At 38.5% G+C, this 20231-nt stretch overlaps 3 protein-coding genes across 3 annotated transcripts in view; 1 reads left to right on the top strand and 2 right to left on the bottom strand.

Moving 5' to 3' along the window:
- Window positions 1-20231, top strand: part of caln1 (calneuron 1) — a 192928-nt gene that overhangs the window by 38672 nt on the left and 134025 nt on the right. The gene's annotated exons all lie outside the window — the stretch shown is intronic.
- Window positions 8793-11480, bottom strand: LOC122983862 (serine/threonine-protein kinase pim-1-like). Its single transcript, XM_044354036.1, has 9 exons — window positions 11414-11480; window positions 10831-11190; window positions 10262-10423; window positions 10078-10172; window positions 9880-9927; window positions 9571-9768; window positions 9280-9460; window positions 9000-9170; window positions 8793-8885 (listed from the first exon to the last, which is right to left on the bottom strand). The coding sequence occupies exons 1-9, from the start codon at window positions 11463-11465 to the stop codon at window positions 8794-8796; spliced, it is 1359 nt and encodes a 452-aa protein (XP_044209971.1). The 5' UTR covers window positions 11466-11480; the 3' UTR covers window position 8793.
- Window positions 16679-19557, bottom strand: LOC122983868 (serine/threonine-protein kinase pim-1-like). Its single transcript, XM_044354043.1, has 9 exons — window positions 19335-19557; window positions 18753-19112; window positions 18183-18344; window positions 17999-18093; window positions 17803-17850; window positions 17497-17691; window positions 17206-17386; window positions 16926-17096; window positions 16679-16811 (listed from the first exon to the last, which is right to left on the bottom strand). The coding sequence occupies exons 1-9, from the start codon at window positions 19384-19386 to the stop codon at window positions 16720-16722; spliced, it is 1356 nt and encodes a 451-aa protein (XP_044209978.1). The 5' UTR covers window positions 19387-19557; the 3' UTR covers window positions 16679-16719.

The following is a 20231-nucleotide window of genomic DNA, read 5'->3' as shown; positions in this document are numbered from 1 at the left end:
GTTGTTGTTACTGTTGAGATTCTGACGGATCAATCCATCTTTTTCTCTTGAAGCTTTTTGGAAGACAGAAAAGTTGAATATCAAAAAAGATTAATTATTGTTTTGATGATTTATTTGATCAGTTTTGGTTTGTTTTGCTTCAGAAGAACATGATGTCCCTTTGATTCGGGCATTTTCAGAAAGACAAAATACCTCCTCTGTACTTTTTTACTTGTGATTTGCTTGATGATAACTCATCAATTGTATTTCAGAAAGAATACACAATGATCTTCCTATTAATTTAATGCTATAACTGGTATTGTGGTAGAGATGTGTGTTTCTATTGATTATCATTTTTTGCAAATCATAGTGAATGCAAAGCAGAGCAAATTTGAAGCTGCATTAATTTCTCCTCCATGTAAAGTTTATCTTCACTGTATTAGAAAAGATTTCTATTAGGTTTCTTTTACATCTACATAAATCATAAAGTGGCCATTTTCTATTTTTAATTTGTGTATTTGTTCCTTTGTTCATAACCCATTGACCAATGAATTGCGAAGCCTAAATCATTATCATAATTAAATTGTCTTCAATGTAAAAGATGCTGAGCCCAACCTGGCAGTATATTTAACCAAGTTTCAGGGTGTATTGACAAAGTGTAATTAAAACAAATCCTACTGCAGAAATGTCAGTGAATCCTCCTAATTAGGGGAAAAAAAGGGGGTCAGAGGGTTTGGAGTTGGTTTCTCTGAGGCAGGTTTTGGAGAGCAGACATCAGGAGGAAACAAGGTGTTAGCAGCCCTGAGTCTAATGAGCAGATATTCACAGAACAAGTGATAAAGCTTTGTTTGTTTGTTTTTTATAGACAGAATCAGAATCAGGTTTATTGCCAAGTAGGTTTGCACGTACAAGGAATTTGCCTTGGTGTTGTGATGCATAACAGTCACAATGTACACACAATTAAGTTATCATAGAATACATTTTACATATTTTATTGTAAATTTCTAAGTGAAAAGAGCTGTTATAAGTTTAAAGTTTAACTTGAAGATAATGAAATGTGCAAAATATTGAATGTGCAAATGCTCAAAGTGTAAACAGTTTATGCATGTTGCATGTTGGAAAAGGCTTATTCCATTTCATAAAAGTGTAAATCAGCATAAAGTGTAAAAATGATGTTAAGATGTCAAAACATTGTATGTGATTTTAATGCCTTCAGATAAGTAGACAAGCTCTTTTCTATCCCCTCAAAACTGTAATCAAATATTTTCTCTTGATGCCTGAAATATTTACATTTTTAGAAAGACGGCTTTTTGACCTGACAACAGCATTAAAAATAAGGCAATCTGTCTGGAGATGCTATTTTTGAAATGTAAGAGTTCAGGGGTTCTTCATCAGTCCTACAACACTGCTGTTTGTCATTCTTTTCATCTATACTGTGATAAACTGGCTGCTCCAGTTGAAGCTTTGTGTGATCCAGCAGCATCAATCTGGGGGACACAAGCAATTATTTATCATTCAGAACACAATACGCTACTGCTAGTAAACAGTTAGCATGTTGTGTAGCCTATTATTATTTTTTTTAAAAAGTGACTCTTTCTGTTTACCTGCAGTGTGAAATAATCAGGTGTTAGACTCGCTGCTGTTTTTTTTTAACCCAACATTTACATTTAGATTTGAATATAAAGCCTCTGCCTCCTTTATTTCATCATCATTCAGATCCATTAATATTCCTTATGTCTGTCCTTTGAGTCAGGGCACAATTTTGGATTCACACTCATTTCGACACAACTTATCTGTGATGAATAATACATGGGCTTCAAGGATTTCTCTTTTTTAGAGAGAGAGGTGAGAGTAGAGGCTATTCGTGTCGGACCCTGCAGAGTTATGCTGGAAAATGAGAGCCGGTCATGTGCTCTGTAATTGTTTCTGCACTATGGCCGTCTGCACTGTAGGTCATACGTATCAAATGTGGGAATATTAACATTTTTATTAATATAAACTCTGTCCGGGCACCACCTCCTACAAGTAACCTTTAATGTCCGCAGGAAACATTAAAAGCTTGAATTTAATTCTCAATTTGTTCAGTTAATCAGTCTCATAACTGTAAGTTCTTGTCCAGGCAGTGACCTCTGTCTGCTGTGCTCAAAGAAACCACAACTTCTTAGGATAAATGAAGACGTTTATTGCAAGCTAAACGTCTCGAGGACGCATGATAAAGCATAAGATAATAAATAAAAAGAATAACAAGCCTTTTAAATGATAAGAAGATAAAATAATCAAGAAAATGGTTTGGAAATAGCGGCTCGAAGTGACTCAAGGTTAATGTATTGCAATGGGGGGGATGCTAAGGGAGAGCTAATTCAACTTCTCTAAAGAAATTGTCTTTTAATTTTAAAGTTATTCAACGTTAACCCTTGATCACAAAGCCTTGTTATGCCGTACTGTTGCTGTTGCTGCAGAGATGTCGTCTCAGCAGGTCTGGGATCGCGTTGGTTCATTTGTAGTTAATGGTGTCAGCTCAGGTCGTTTCACAGATGAATCTTTGTGATATAGTGGTGTCGAACCGCTGGTGAAGAGGAGTCAAGCCGTGCTCAGGCTGCTCGGGAAAGAGTCTTTATGGTTTAACTACCTGGTTGCAGTTCTGCTCTCAGCAGTTCAGGCTTTGGCAGAATAAAGTTTAATCTGACTACACTCAAATCTTTAGCGGTGTAAACTTCAAAAATAAAATGTTGTACATGGAAACATGAGACTTAATAAACAAACTGAACTTGTTTCAGTAAAAGATTAAAATATGCATGTACTTGGTTGAAAAACAAAGAAAAGAGACGTCTTAATAAGAGTTAATTTGGCTCATGAGTTCTGGAGACCAGCTCAAAGGAAATCCCTCTGAGGTTGTTTTTTTTATAATTTTGAGCAAGACAGGCGGAGTCTCGGGTGTGTTTTAAATGTTTTTGTGCCAAATTACTGATGCATATTCAGTTCCTTTGTTTCAGGGGGACTTCGACTCGAGATGGCAAATAACTTTTCTTACACTGGAGAATTAAGTTTTTGAGTTTTAAACGCAAAGTTCACACTTCTGAGTCACTTTATACTCCATTTCATAATTAACAAGTCAATCCTTTTATCAACATACTAAATATTAACCTTCATATTAACACTTTTCATTATTTTGAGACATCTAACCATCTGTTCAACTTTCTCAAACCATCTACTGAAATAAAAGTTTTAATATTATAGTGAAATTAAATCAAGTTAAAGCAACGATTATGTGACTAGATTAAACCTTCAGAAACATAATTTGGCATATAAATTCAGCAAAACTCTTACTTCATAGTATAAAAACATTCAACAAGACTATTAATTCATAATAATTAATGATTGTTTATGAGGTTAATAGATCAAACCGTTGCATAGTTACCACATAAACGTCCATTAACTCTTAACATAAGGAAATTCAAAATCTTATCACTAGAGGGCAGTAGTGTGACATGTAGTAAAAATGTAATAAAATCTAAATTTAATATCTCCTCAGTATTCAGATTTTGGCTCAGATTTGCAGGGATATTCCATGAATGTCCTCCAGGATTGTGAGTTAGAGATTATGACTTTAACCCGAAGAGGGTTTTCTGTCCACGTGTGTTGTTATTGGTCCTTTCTCCTGGTTCAAATGACCCCAAAAGTAATTTATGCTTTTAATTCAGGCCGTAATTTAGTTATTAGTCAGAAACTGTCTCTCTTGACGTCTGCTCCATCTCCATTTTGTCACAGTGTTTAACTTTTGGTCAGTATCATCGTTGACAGACACCCCTGTGGCTAAAAAGTCCAGTTCGGGGTCCAGAGGTGAAGCAACTCACCTACTGCAAAAGAAAAGGCCTCAATGGGTCCTACACAAATATATGCAACATCATTTAATGCTCTCATTCCCAGAAATCAATTGTAATGTCCTGGAAACGGCAAGTCATTTGTAAGGGCTGTCAAACTATTATTATATACTGCATTTCTCCTGATATGATTGATCATATGACGATTTTATGTCTCTGTGAGCTAAAGACAATTTTTCATCTTAAATAATGTTCTGTTTTCTATTATATTTCCCATTCAGTTTTCCTCATGTATTTTTCCTCCATTAAGCTGTTACAAGATAAAGGGGAAAAAAATGTAATAACCAATAGCTTAATAGATCATTAAGCCCAGTTCTTGACAAAAGTGGCCTTTTGAAGCAGAGTGGCTCTAAAAGGGTGCTCACAGTGTTGGCTAGAATATATTATATATTCTAATGTTTGTGGTGTATTTGAGCATCTAGGATTGGATTAGAAAAATGTCATATTTATAAAGTTTTATTTACTTCATCATATATTGATTATGTATTATGTTATTAAAAAATCTTGCCAATAATTTGGCTATGCAAGACTGTTCCAGTGTATATAATCTGTTTTTTTTTTTTTTTTTTAAATTTTATTAGCAACTAGCTCCACATTATCCAGTTCTCAGTGTAACAGATGCCCTGTAGCCATTCAGACATAATTTCCATTTCTAGCATCACAGCAGTGTTTCACTAATTTATAACAACTTTTTTTGCTTTCCGGTTCAGTAAAAGATGTGTCAGAATTTACTCAATGATAAATGTCCACAATGTGTACAGTAGGCATAACTCAGACTTTCCAAACTGCAACATGAAATTGCAGGAATTTAAATAAAGATGCCCACTGAAAAACTGCTGACTGTCAATAGTCCTTCTGCAGGCAGGTAATATGAGGAGAGCCAGTACTTCTTTGACAAGCGGCTGCTAGGTGCCTGATGGATTCAAAGCCGCAAGGCTGTAAACACAATATAACTGCTGGGAAGGCAGAGAAGGGAGAAAAATCAGATTCCCTTTGTCAGGCATGGCCTTGAATAGCAATGAAGGTGGCACAGAGACATGACGTTACAGACAGCTAATCAACACCCACCCACACACACACACACACACACATGCACACGTCCGCCCTTCCCCTCTATATATCTAATCACCCTCCATCAAACAGTCTGATCCACTTTGAGTATCGTCTAATGTGCTCATCCTCAGATTCCGGCACGGAGGTTGGGAGGTGAATTATGGAGGATTAGCATTGTGAAAATGACTCCATTTGTCTCAATCGCGCCCAGCGTTTCAATGCTGTTATGCCAGAAAAGAGCAGAATTTTGATCCTTGGCCAGAATCTTCACTCACTGAGAGACAGGACGGTGTCTTCTTGATGACCTCCGCATGAGTTTAGCTGTGATAACTGTGATCTGGTTTAAACACAGTGGTTTTATTATTTTGATGTCTTTTTGTGTCATGGTTCTGTCACAGTCTGGCTCGATGTCTCTCCATCAGTCCACCAGATGCCCTCAGGCTTTTTCCCTGTTTGTTATACTGGACTGACTGTGAGATAAGAGGTTGCAGATTATATGAAAGGACCACTTGAGATACTATTGCTATTGCTATACAAGGTGTAATTGGTGGTGCTTTTGCCTTCGCCTTGTTAAGATGTTGGGTCTCTACATGATGTAAACTAGTTGTGCACTGACAGCTGCAGGTATATATATAAGTACAGGACAAAGTGTATGCCTGTTGTTAAGGACACTGACTGTACTTACAGCCTTACTAAACTATATCACTGCAAGCACCATTATGTTTCTTTGTGTTTTCTGGGTTTTTGGTTTTCCCCCCAGCCAATCAGCTCCTTGCCAGTCCTCTGTCACCTGTTCCATATTCCCTCATTTGCTCTGTCAGTATCTAAGTCCTGGTTTTCAGTTCAGTCTTTGTTGGATCCTTGGTTTTGTCATGTATTGTTCAGTTTGTTCTGCTCAGTTTTTTGTTGTTCAGTATTTGCTTTGAACCTGCCAGTTTTTGTTTTTGGCCTGCACAAGTCTTTTTTTTTTTTTTTTTTTAAATGCCTCGCTCAGCCTGGAGTCTCCTGCTTTTGGATCCATCTCCTGCTACTCTTTGTGACAGAACATTTAAATTCCAGTTATGTTTTTGTTAGTTTTCAAAGTACACTTGTAGGTTTGTTTTTTTATTTTGTTCCAGTTTCGTTTGTATTGTCAAAAGGATGTCTGTCAGCAGGTTCTAGGTTTGGTTTTTTTTTATGCTGTGGCAGTTTTTTTTCTTATATTTGGATTAAGGTTTTGTCCCTTTAAAAACAACCACTCCCACCCCCCCTACCATAGAACCATTAATTGGGGGGACAGGGGATGTTTAGGGGGAGATAGCAGGTCAACAGTACTTGCCACATAGAAGTGGTTTACATCATCTGAAAGCTGGAAGCCTGAAGATTAATTTGAGATACAGTTCAGCACTGTGAGTCAAGTTTTTCTTGTAATAAATCTGTAATGAACATGTTGTTTTGGTTAGACGCCTATTCAAATTTTTAAAGTTTAGAGTGTATAAGGTCTTAGCACATTATGATGGAAGTATATGATGGCCATTCACATGCTCAGTTATGTCTCATAAGTTGTTGCAGCAATTTTTGGATTGATATCATTTGTTACACAGATTTGGTGCAAAATTTAAGCATTTATGACCTCTCAAGACTTGATAAAAATGGTTAAAAAACCCTCCAAAAAACCTCATTAAGACAAGGTCTTAAGATATTAAGACCTTGAGGCTTTCCAGTCATACCAAATTTATGCATTTCCATGACTGGTCAGGGACCCCAGAATGCAGAAATATTCAAATACACCATTTCTAGAACAGGCGAAAATAACACATTTATACTGCATGCCAAAAACGGCATGTTTTTTGCCCAAAACTGTGTGGGATTAGCATAAAGTGGGCATGTCTGTAAAGGGGAAACTCGTGGGTAACCGCAGAACCCATTTTCATTCAGATATCTTGAGGTGAGAGGTCAAGGGACCTCTTTGAAAATGGCCATGCCATGTTTTTCCTTCGCCAAAATTTAGCCCAACTTGTGTTATTTAGCCCCCTTCCCTACAAGCTAGCATGACAGCAATAACAGCATACATGTTCTGTACAGGTCAGGCTGTATGCAGTAGACTTTAGCGACGTCGATGCGTTCTTGACATGATTTTTCACATGATGCTTCTAAACATATATGGGATACAGCCATTATTCTAACATATACAGTAGTTCACATACAGTCCAGTATGTATATGCTAATATATGCAGTATAATTGATAATATCTGTACACAGTAACAACACTTGCACTTGCTAACTGACGTTAGCGGTGAATGTTTTTTGACTTGTTGATGTTGTATGATTAGTGAATGAGTGCAGGAGGTCTGGCTGCTTGCTTCTGACAGTTTCTTTAGTTCGTTTTAAGCTGAGTCGTATATTGAGTAATAAGCTTAAAGTAACTAGAATAACACGTGTTAACTAGTGGTGTAACGGATTGTAGTTGATCCGTGATCCGTACGGATCGCCCCCCACGGTTCGGCAGGCATATGAACTGCGGATTAATTGCAAAATTCAATTTCTCATTTGAGACAAAGTAAACAAACTGCTTTAAGTACAAGTCATGGACAGACAGCATGTCGCTAACAGGGATTTCGAAGAGCAACGATCAAACCGGCATCTAATTCGGTTCTGATGTGACATTTGAGTTATGTTTAGCTGCTGTTTAATGTGCTGCAGCTGAGCAGCTAATTAGCATCTAGCTGCTAACTGACGTTAGCGGTGAATGTTTGTTATCATCAAGTTTTGATGATGTGGACAGAGGCTGTTTCATTCACTGTTTAAATGAGGAAGGTTTCATGCCTCATATTGCAATAACTGAGCATTGAATATTTTACATATTTTATTTTATTCAAACATTGGACATCTTAAATGTTGTTTTCATTTAAGGCCATGGGCAAAAGTTAGTGACTCAAATCCGTGATATGATCCGAACCGTGAGTTATATATATATTGGAAACACGTGTAAATCATGTGATATGTTGTCTGTTTTTGAGAACATAAATTTGTGTATATATATATAAATATATATATATATGTATGTGTGTGTGTATGAGATTTCACATGGCTTCTCCTGATGTAGTTACAATAAATAAATAAAAGCAGTAAAGCAGCAGTATAAGTTGTTGATTTTCCTCTGTTCATTACACAAACTATTGCACAAACTGTCTGTTGGTCAGTTTGATAGTGTTAAGAAGATCTTATTTGCTATTTTATGCACTATTTCAATGTTATTTTTGTGTCAGATGAAATTACTATTAAGATAAATGTAAAATGTTATTGAAAATTAAAGAAAGAAAATTTATATCACTCAAAAAGCAATAAGAAAGATTATGATGATTCTCTGTGGTCTAAACAAAAAAAAAGGATTCTTTCATTTTCTTTTTTTTTAATGTTTATTTTCATGGACTTATTGTGGACATGCTTATTGTTTTTATGATTACATTTGTCATTATTATGACATAATGGCTCGTTGGCTCCTAGTTGCTCATCAGCAGCAGCTCCTGACCCAGCCCAAGCTCTCTAAGAAGACGAGGAAAAACTCCCCAAAATCCTGAGAACGGAAGGAAAATGGGAAGAAACCTCGGGAAAGGCAATTCAAAGAGAGATCCCCTCTCCTCGGATGACTGGGGGTGCTACAGGAACTACAAGTGGGGAAAAAAGTAAAAGTATTAAAGTAAAATGTCCAAAATAATCAGCCGAATTAGATGATTCCAATTAAAAACGGTCCAGCCGCACTCGTCCACATCCGCCTTCCTGTCGAAGAGAAAACAGTGCTAGTGGTATTCATGTAATGAGCGGCCGTAAGTGGAAATGAATCTTGATTGATGGCTGAAGATTGTAAATGTGTGTAGGTGTGTGTGTGTGTGGTGTCGGTTTATCTGAGCCATGGGTGGTGCTGTAGTTGGTCAAGTGTGGGTCGCCGCTCGGGAACTTTGTTCAGACATTTCTGCAAGAAATCCTGGCATTCTGGAGAGAAAGAAGGAGAAGAAAGATGAAGGCAACAGCTTCAGCGATCCATCGAAACGTGAACTAAAATAAACAGAATTATGTCATGTTTGCCTATAAGCGTGTTTTTCATACCGTTGGACAGCTTGTTGCTGATTTTTGGCCTGTTGTCCTTGAACTCTCTGGTCCTAAATGATTCCCTGTGCAGTATTTCATGCAGGACTATTCCCAGCTGCCAAACTGTAGTGGGGCCGGCACTGTAGGCATGACGACTGTACCACTCCGGGGGGGCGAAACATGAGGTACCTGAAATACACAGACATAATAAAGACTGTGATGAGGAGGCGGAGAGGCTTTCTTTAAATGTAAAAGTCACCGATTGGTGAAGAGCGGGAGTAGTACCCAGACATCATACCGTAAAAGATGCGGCACGTCGATCTTCTCTTAAAGAAGCAGCTCAAGCCAAAGTCAATGAGACGGACACGTGGGACGTCAGCGCCGGTCTCGATCAGGATATTTTCCGTCTTGATGTCTCGGTGAAAGATGTTTTTATCCTGAAGTTCTATTGTAGCGTCCAGCAGCTGTTTCAATATGATCTGAGGAAGAGATAGAGAGAGGAGATGAGGGGAGAGGGAGTGTTTGATCTGCCAACATGGCCTTAACTTGCACACAAACACATATTCACCAGGATCCTCCAGTTACTTACCTTGGCCTCCTCCTCTTTTAAGCATCCTCCGTTGGCCTCATTGTAGTCGAAGAGGTCTACAGAGGGGACTGGTCTCTCCAGGACCAATATGAGCTCCTTGTCCAGATCGTACCAGTCCAGCAGGGACGCAGCTGATCCAGTCATACCGAGTTTTAACATCACGGCGACCTCCACAGAGAGCTTTTTCCCATTCTTATCCTGAAACATCAAAACAAATAGAAGGTTAAGGGAAAGAAGCTCCGTAAATACTCATAAATAATCCATAATGCATTTAGTTCAGTCCAGGAAATGTTGGTGTTGCTCACTTACCACTTCTTTGCAGTACACTTTGTCGTTTTGGATGTGTTTAATGGCTACCTACAAGACACAAACAGGTATTTGGTTAACACTTTCTGAACATACTGTGTCGGGCTGTGTTCAGACCAACATGAAATATTAACCCTGCGTAAAAAAAAAATGCAGCAAAACAATGCAGGTTAAACATGAGAATGTGTATGTAACACTCACTGGTAAATTATCTGCTTTGCGGTAGCCGGCAAACACAGATCCACATCCTCCTTCACCAAGCTGGTTCCCCTCTTCATATTTGGCCTCAAACTCAGCTAAACAGTGACATTTTGTTTTAGTTCAGTTGTTAGGAACATTAATTCATTTCATGTTACTTAAAGCCTTCAATAATCTATCTACTAACCTCTGCGGGCCTCTACTGAGGAGGTGGAGTCCTCCTTGGTCTCTTCCAAGCTCCTCTTCTTCTTCCTGGTTGGTCCTTCTCCATCAGCAGTGGCTCTCCTCTTAACGCCTCTCGGGGCCACAGATGTACTGCACCCCTCTAATGGGTTGCTGCTGCTGCTCTCTACAGATGAGAAACACCCAGAGTAATATTAGATTGTTGATGATGATTAAAAAAAAAAGTACAGGGTTGGAGTTGAGATTTAGGTAGCCTAGCTTAGCACAAAGATTTGAGGCAGGGGGAAGAGTTACCCTGGCTCTGTCCAAAGTGGAAAAAATATGCCTCCCAACACCTTTAACATTGACGCATTTAAAACCACATTTCTCTCTTCCCTCCAGTGGCATCTATCCATAGTTTTGTTTATATATATATTATAGATTTTTGACTTAAAAGCCAACAGTTTGTGTGTGTTTTGTGGATTATTCGTTGCATTTAGGGTGCTGTTTTTGCAAAGAGATGTTGCTTTTCTTAAATTTTTAAATATAATTTGTTAATGCTGTGAGCACCAAAAATGGAATTTCATATCTCACCTCCATTGTTGTGGGATGACGGGAAAAAAAACTTAGTGACAGATAAATTGGACAAATAAGACCAAAATATCTGCAATAAGCTTCGATTGTCCGTTGAGGTGGACGCGGACTCCTTGTCATCCAGGTGAGGGTCGAAGCTTTTCTTCTTCTTCTGTGATGGTCCCTCTCCATGTTCCTCGACTTTCCTCTTCCCTCTTTTCACACCGACACCTTCTTCTGAGCCGTTAAAAGGTTCGGCTTTAGAGACCCTTTTCCTCTTCTTGGGGGTCTCCTTGTCAGGACTGGCCTTTCTTTTCCTGGCCCTGGTCCTGCCATCCTTTACAGCCTGTGGACATTGTTGTGTCTGGCTGCTATTAATCTCTGCAAATGAGAAAACAGTGGAACATTAATTTGTTGTGAATTTTTGTCACTAATTGTATAAAATAATCTTTTTTTTAATATCAAGACACAGATCAGACTCAGATCCCAGATACATTGTCAAGGTGAGAAAAAGTGCTCAGCAACAGGAATCTGAGAAATTAGTGCCAACTGATAAATGATATAAATGAGTATAAATAAGTGATTGCCAGTTTTTCTCACTTACTTCTTCTCCTAACAGTTGGAGATTGACAAGGTTTTTCAGAGTCTTTGTTCATGACGGCGTTTAAACAAGTGTTTAACACGATAACTTCGATGCAACGAGCGAATGTTGATCCAACGATTCAGTATCTGACAGTTTGTCTTGAATTCTGAGGCTTTGATGAACGGAACACGGAATGTTGTCATGTTCTGTTGTGACCTCATGTCAGTGACATCACACAAAATGCCTTTGATCAAAATGGCTGCCGAATATTAAATGAGATAAACTGTGTATGTGAGGCATTTAATCATGCTTAATATTTATTTATATATAAGACTATAATGATGATTAACATTCTTTAAGTTTTAGTTAAAAATATTAAAAGTCAAAAACATTATATACAGTTTATACATATTATACACATATTACACACACACACACACATAAATAAATACATTTATATAGATAGATAGATATCAGTGGAGGCTGGTCCATAGAGGCAGAGGAGGTTGATACTCTATTTTTAAGATGCAAAAGGGAGATCAAAATATAAAAAAGAATATTTGGTTGAAATAAACCATTACCAAATCTCAGTATTTATAAAGTATTTTTTCTCTCTTCTTTGGAAAAAAAAATCCATTGCTGAAATTCTGTTTAAAATGCTTCAACAGCGACGCCTGCAGGGCAGGAGGAGAAAGAGCAGTGTGTGAAGTGGTGGTGGTGGTGGTGGGGGGGGGGGCGCAATTGGTGGAGGTGGAGTGGGGGGACAGAGGAGGACGGGTGCCTGCTGTCCTCCACAGGGCGGGATCTTACATTGGACTCAATGTATTTCTTTTTTTTTCATGCAAATCTGTGATTGGCCATGACACATAAAATGACGCTCTTCCCTTACTAATCAACAACCAGAATGCAATATTGACATCAAGTTGGTCCAATGATAGTTTCCAGATTTCATCTTCAATTCTCTCCACTGTAAGGCAGAGTAGCAGCAGTAGATAGATCCTTGCGTTAGCCAACACAACAGTTAGCTTGTTTTAGCAGCCTGAAGGACTCTTTATAGATCCATGAAGGACTGTTAAGGACTGTTGTTAAGCTAACGGGAGAAATTATCTGGATTGTGCAGTAGGACGCTGCCGTGGAGGCTGGAGAGAGAAGCAACCAGAGAAACAACCAGGAGAGTTAGCTTGTTTGTCATTGTTGCTAATGATATCAGACTGGTTAACCAGCAGCCACAAAGTTCTGTTAACTAACAAACAAGATGACCAACAGCTACAAATGGACGTTATGACATGAATACTTCATCTCCATGATAGAAAGAAGAAGACGTCAGATAACGTGAGTCAGATACAGCTTCTCTCTCTCTGTCTCTTTGGTTGCTAATTTCATCTCTGATGGTTAAATGTTTCTGTGTGGCTTTTTTGTGTTTTTTATCTCCGTAACAAGAATGCAGCAGAGATCATATAATGTGTTGTGGGTAACGTTAGTTTGCTTGTTGAAGTTACAGTGAGCTGTCTGGACTCACTCATTCATTCGTTTTTAATTGAGTGGTTGTTCAGTCACCTGTTGATGTGTGATTAGTGAATGAGTGCAGGAGGTCTGGCTGCTTGCTTCTGATAGTTTCTTTAGTTCGTTTTAAGTTGAGTCGTATATTGAGTAATAAGCTTAAAGTAACTAGAATAACACGTGTTAACTACTGGTGTAACAGGCATATGAACTGCGGATTAATTGCAAAATTCAATTTCACATTTGAGACAAAGTAAACAAACTGCTGTAAGTACAAGTCATGGACAGACAGCATGTCGCTAACGTTAACAGGGATTTCGAAGAGCAACGATCAAACCAGCATCTAATTCGGTTCCGAAATGACATTTGAGTTATGTTTACCTGCTGTTTAATGTGCTGCAGCTGAGCAGCTAATTAGCATCTAGCTGCCAACTGACGTTAGCGGTGAATGTTTGTTATCATCAAGTTTTGATGATGTGGACAGAGGCTGTTTCATTCACTGTTTAAAAGAGGAAGGTTTCATGCCTCATATTGCAATAACTGAGCATTGAATATTTTATATATTTTATTTTATTTTATTTAAACATTGGAGCATTGTTGTTTTCATTTAGGACCATGGGCAAAAGTTTCTTGCTGTTTCTGGCTGTAAGTGTGTTACAGAATAAATGGAAAACAAAGTTTTATTTGTCTCCCCCTTTTTTTCCCGCTGATCCTAATAATGATCTGATCCGTGACTCAAATCCGTGATACGATCCGAACCGTGAGTTTTGTGTTATATATTTCTGTATACTAAGAAAATATATTGGAAACACGTGTAAATCATGTGATATGTTTTCTGTTTTTGATGAAAACATAAATTTGTTGTCACAATAGAACAGTACTATGAATTTGAATTTCACTTTGTTGGTAAAATGACACATTTGCAGGGCTGTAGTCAACCAAAGAAAATCTTGGTCGACTGAAATCGTACATAATCTTCAACTAATTGATTAGTCGCGGGTGGGTTGGGGGGTGTAATAGGACAGAGTTTACAGTGAACTCACATTTCTCCGTTTCGCCTCCTCTGGTTAGGCTAACCTATTGTTGCTAACTTAGGAGCTAACCCTCTTCACTTTTGCAGCACTTGGGGAAACAACAGATGTGACTTTATAGCATTTATTTACTGTTACACTTTAGTCTGTACTGTACATTTACTGCCAGACTGAGAACTTACCGCTAACCTTTTCCTCTGCTCCGCTCGCATCCACCGTCACTTTCCCGCCGCTCTTTCCCCACTTGCTACGCAAACATACTAACCACTGCCCTATTCCTAAACGGAGTTACGCTACCGATATTTAGCGTTATTTTTGGCATTAATAAATATGTTTTGGCCTGGAGGAGGTTCGTTGATAATATTACAGGAGAGACACAGATTCAGTAAACGTTCAATAAACGTTGGGAACCGTTAGACCCAGCAGTCTCCGTTAGGTTGGGCGAGTTCAAAGTTGTGAAAACAACGGGGGTGTTTTGAATACACCCCCGTTGTTTTCACAGGTTATTTGTTAGTCTGTCCCTCCCGCCACAGGAAATAATGGGTTGATCCTGGAAAGCTGTTGATGTAGAACTTTTCTCCTTATGAAAATAACACAGAGATTATTCGACCAATGAGAATTTAGTCGGACGAGAGCATATTGACCAGCTAATCGACCAGCAGACTACAGCCCTACACATTTGATCCACTCCATGGCTAAAATGAGCACTTCTTTGTTTAGAGACATTATGTATATGCTAAATGTCTTTAAATAAGCAGCCTTTTCACCACTCAAGCAAGTTGTTTTATTGGCATATAAAATTGCCCCCCACCCCTCTGATTTCATCAGGTGGGACAATGATATAGTTTGATGCAGTTTGTTGTAAGATTCCATGTTGGTTTTCCTCCTGTCCTCCCCGATTTTTTGAGTCACCAGCCGCCACTGATGTGTGTCTACATACATACATACATATATATATATATATATATATATACATACATAGACACACATACACATATATACTTTCCTACTAAATAAAATAATCTTTTTTTTAAAAATGCCCTCAGGTTGTTTTTATGAACTGTTCATATTAAACAAAAACTTAAACTCCCAAGAATGAATACATAATGATAATTTAAGTTCTTTTTATTTATTTTAAGTAGTATATCTTTACAAACCATGCTGCAGGCAGACAGTAATTCAAATATTGTGTGACAAAATAATCTCAACTCAAGGTCCACTTACTAGCTTTTTCAGAGCTTTCAGCCACATATCACGCTCTTAATCAGTGAAAGGAGCTGACTTTTAAATTTCTTGTCAGTCCAGATGCCTTTTTAAAAAGTTAAGTTTCCCTATAATGTTTGAAATTATAATATTGTTTTTCAGAAACAGTGTGGCATCATCAGGAAACTGACTTATGTTTGATAATTAAGTGATACTATAAAGTTCACCTGATAAAAACAAACAAACAAACAAAAAAAGAAATCCTGCACCTAAAATGAATAAAGTGAGTTGAAATTTAGGTGACGAGCCCTGGCTAAGAGATAAACTACTGCATATATATATAGAAGAGATCAAGGAGGACTTGCCACCTAATTCATTATCACTATAAAATGATGTGGTACATGATTGTCCTTAAGAATATTAAAAAACAGCAAATGTGTGTGAATATTTCTCCCTCAAACAATATACAAAGACACATAAGTAGTTCTGTTCTGACTGAAGTAGCGCATTTAAAGGTATCCTTTGATGTTTCTGACCACTAGTAACGCTATGGAACAATGTTTTTATGAGTGGGTCCCCACTTTATTTACCTTGTGCATGCATATAATGACACATATAAGGGTGAGGCAATACAGAATCCCACCAGTGGTTTTACACTATTCCAAAATCTACAAGGTGGTAAGGTGCCAAGAAACACAGTAATTCACGAACAAAGGAGGAAGATTGCTGGCAAGTAAAAGAGATTTAAACAAAACAGGTTTCAAAATGTCAAAACAAAACAGTTTTCAAATGGCAGAGGAAATGTCAGGGAAACATACTCAACACGTTTGTTGACTAATACTGTTGAATTATACTCTTGTGTAAGGAGTGATTTTGTCCAGTTTTGAAAAAGTGAAGAAGGCCAGCTGGGTCTAGGATAGTCATGTTGGATTGATATTTATTGTCATTATACTCAGGTATAATGAGATGTCACATGGCCTCTCCTGATGTAGTTACAATAAATTAAAGCAGTAAAGCAGCAGTATAAGTTGTTGATTTTCCTCTGTTCATTACACAATATATTGCACAAACTCTTTCATTTTCTTTTTTTTAATGTTTATTTTCATGGACTTATTGTGGACATTATTATTATTATTGTTGTCTTTCTGATTACGTTTGTCATTATTATGACATAATGGCTCGTTGGCTCCTAATTGCTCATCAGCAGCAGCTCCTGACCCAGCCCAAGCTCTCTAAGAAGACGAGGAAAAACTCCCCAAAATCCGGAGGCCAGAAGGAGGAAAATGGGAAGAAACCTCGGGAAAGGCAATTCAAAGAGAGATCCCCTCTCCTCGGATGACTGGGGGTGCTACAGGAACTACAAGTGGGGGAAAAAGTAAAAGTATTAAAGTAAAATGTCCAAAATAATCAGCCGAATTAGATGATTCCAATTAAAAACGGTCCAGCCGCACTCGTCCACATCCGCCTTCCTGTCGAAGAGAAAACAGTGCTAGTGATATTCATGTAATGAGCGGCCGTAAGTGGAAAACAAATCTTGATTGATGGCTGAAGATTTGAAATGTGTGTAGGTGTGTGTGTGTGTGTGGTGTCGGTTTATCTGAGCCATGGGTGGTGCTGTAGTTGGTCAAGTGTGGGTCGCCGCTCGGGAACTTTGTTCAGACATTTCTGCAAGAAATCCTGGCATTCTGGAGAGAAAGAAGGAGAAGAAAGATGAAGGCAACAGCTTCAGCGATCCATTGAAACGTGAACTAAAATAAACAGAATTATGTCATGTTTGCCTATAAGCATGTTTTTCATACCTTTGGACAGCTTGTTGCTGATTTTTGGCTTGTTGTCCTTGAACTCTCTGGTCCTAAATGATTCCCTGTGCAGTATTTCATGCAGGACTATTCCCAGCTGCCAAACTGTTGTGGGGCCGGCACTGTAGGCATGACGACTGTACCACTCCGGGGGGGCGAAACATGAGGTACCTGAAATACACAGACATAATAAAGACTGTGATGAGGAGGCGGAGAGGCTTTCTTTAAATGTAAAAGTCACCGATTGGTGAAGAGCGGGAGTAGTACCCAGACATCATACCGTAAAAGACGCGGCACAACGATCTTCTCTTAAAGAAGCAGCTCAAGCCAAAGTCAATGAGACGGACACGTGGGACGTCAGCGCCGGTCTCGATCAGGATGTTTTCCAACTTGATGTCTCGGTGAAAGATGTTTTTATCCTGGAGTTCTATTGTAGCGTCCAGCAGCTGTTTCAATATGATCTGAGGAAGAGATAGAGAGAGGAGATGAGGGGAGAGGGAGTGTTTGATCTGCCAACATGGCCTTAACTTGCACACAAACACATATTCACCAGGATCCTCCAGTTACTTACCTTGGCCTCCTCCTCTTTTAAGCATCCGTTGGCCTCATTGTAGTCGAAGAGGTCTACAGAGGGGACTGGTCTCTCCAGGACCAATATGAGCTCCTTGTCGAGATCATACCAGTCCAGCAGGGACACAGCTGATCCAGTCATACCGAGTTTTAACATCACGGCGACCTCCACAGAGAGCTGTTTCCCATTCTTATCCTGAAACATCAAAACAAATAGAAGGTTAAGGGAAAGGAGCTCCGTAAATACTCATAAATAATCCATAATACATTTAGTTCAGTCCAAGAAATGTTGGTGTTGCTCACTTACCACTTCTTTGCAGAACAGTTTGTTGCTTGCGACGTGTTTAATGGCTACCTACAAGGCACAAACAGGTATTTGGTTAACACTTTCTGAACATACTGTGTCGGGCTGTGTTCAGACCAACATGAAATATTAACCCTGCATAAAAAAAATGCAGCAAAACAATGCAGGTTAAACATGAGAATGTGTACGTAACACTCACTGGTAAATTATCTGCTTTGCGGTAGCCGGCAAACACAGATCCACATCCTCCTTCACCAAGCTGGTTCCCCTCTTCGTATTTGGCCTCAAACTCAGCTAAACAGTGACATTTTGTTTTAGTTCAGTTGTTTGGAACATTAATTCATTTCATGTTACTTAAAGCCTTCAATAATCTATCTACTAACCTCTGCGGGCCTCTACTGAGGAGGTGGAGTCCTCCTTGGCCTCTTCCAAGCTCCTCTTCTTCTTCCTGGTTGGTCCTTCTCCATCAGCAGTGGCTCTCCTCTTAACACCTCTCGGGGCCACAGATGTACTGCACCCCTCTAATGGGTTGCTGCTGCTGCTCTCTACAGATGAGAAACACCCAGAGTAATATTAGATTGTTGATGATGATTTAAAAAAAAAAGTACAGGGTTGGAGTTGAGATTTAGGTAGCCTAGCTTAGCACAAAGATTTGAGGCAGGGGGAAGAGTTACCCTGGCTCTGTCCAAAGTGGAAAAAATATGCCTCCCAACACCTTTAACGTTGACACATTTAAAAACACATTTCTTTCTTCCCTCCAGTGGCATCTATCCATAGTTTTGTTTATATCTATATTATAGATTTTTGACTTAAAAGCCAACAGTTTGTGTGTGTTTTGTGGATTATTCATTGCATTTAGGGTGCTGTTTTTGCAAAGAGATGTTGCTTTTCTTAAATTTTTAAATATAATTTGTTAATGCTGTGAGCACCAAAAATGGAATTTCATATCTCACCTCCATTGTTGTGGGATGAAGGGAAAAAAAACTTAGTGACAGATAAATTGGACAAATAAGACCAAAATATCTGCAATAAGCTTCGAGTTTCCGTTGAGGAGGACGCGGACTCCTTGTCATCCAGGTGAGGGTGAAAGCTCTTCTTCTTCTTCTCTAAAGGTCCCTCTCCATGTTCCTCGACTTTCCTCTTCCCTCTTTTCACACCGACACCTTCTTCTGAGCCGTTACAAGGTTCGGCTTTAGAGACCCTTTTCCTCTTCTTGGGGGTCTCCTTGTCAGGACTGGCCTTTCTTTTCCTGGCCCTGGTCCTGCCATCCTTTGCAGCCTGTGGACATTGTTGTGTCTGGCTGCTATTAATCTCTGCAAATGAGAAAACAGTGGAACATTAATTTGTTGTGAATTTTTGTCACTAATTGTATAAAATAATCTTTTTTTTATATCAAGACACAGTTCAGACTCAGATCCCAGATACATTGTCAAGGTGAGAAAAAGTGCTCAGCAACAGGAATCTGAGAAATTAGTGCCAACTGATAAATGATATAAATGAGTATAAATAAGTGATTGCCAGCTTTTCTCACTTACTTCTTCTCCTAACAGTTGGAGATTGACAAGGTTTTTCAGAGTCTTTGTTCATGACGGCGTTTAAACAAGTGTTTAACACGATAACTTCGATACAACGAGCGAATGTCGATCCAACTATTCAGTATCTGACAGTTTGTCCTGAATTCTGAGGCTTTGATGAACGGAACACGGAATGTTGTGTCATGTTCTGTTGTGACCTCACGTCGGTGACATCACACAAAATGCCTTTGATCAAAATGGCTGCCGAATATTAAATGAGATAAACTGTTAATATTTATTTATATATGAGACTATAATGATGATTAACATTCTTTAAGTTTTAGTTAAAAATATTAAAAGTCAAAAAGATTATATACAGTTTATACATATATACACATATTACACACACACACATAAATAAATAAACTATCTATATATATATATATATATATATATATATATATATATATATATATATCTCAGTGATAGATATCAGTGGACGCTGGTCCATAGAGGCAGAGGAGGTTGATCCTCTATTTTTGAAAGGCAAAAGGGAGATCAAAATATAAAAAAGAATATTTGGTTCAAATAAACCATTACCAAATCTCAGTATTTGTAAAGTGTTTTTTCTCTCTTCTTTGGAAAAAAATCCATTGCTGAAATTCTGTTTAAAATGCTTAAACAGCGACACCTGCAGGGCAGGAGGAGAAAGAGCAGTGTGTGGTGTGGGTGGGGTGGGGGGGGCGCAATTGGTGGAGGTGGAGTGGGGGACAGAGGAGGACGGGTGCCTGCTGTTGCTTTTTTCATGCTAATCTGTGATTGGCCATGACACATAAAATGACACTCCTCTCTTACTAATCAACAACCAGAATGTAATATTGACATCGAGTTGGTCCAATGATAGTTTCCTGATTTCAT

Source organism: Thunnus albacares, chromosome 6, assembly GCF_914725855.1.
Source record: "Thunnus albacares chromosome 6, fThuAlb1.1, whole genome shotgun sequence".
Lineage (NCBI taxonomy): Eukaryota > Metazoa > Chordata > Actinopteri > Scombriformes > Scombridae > Thunnus > Thunnus albacares.
This window is presented reverse-complemented; position numbering and strand designations above follow the sequence as displayed.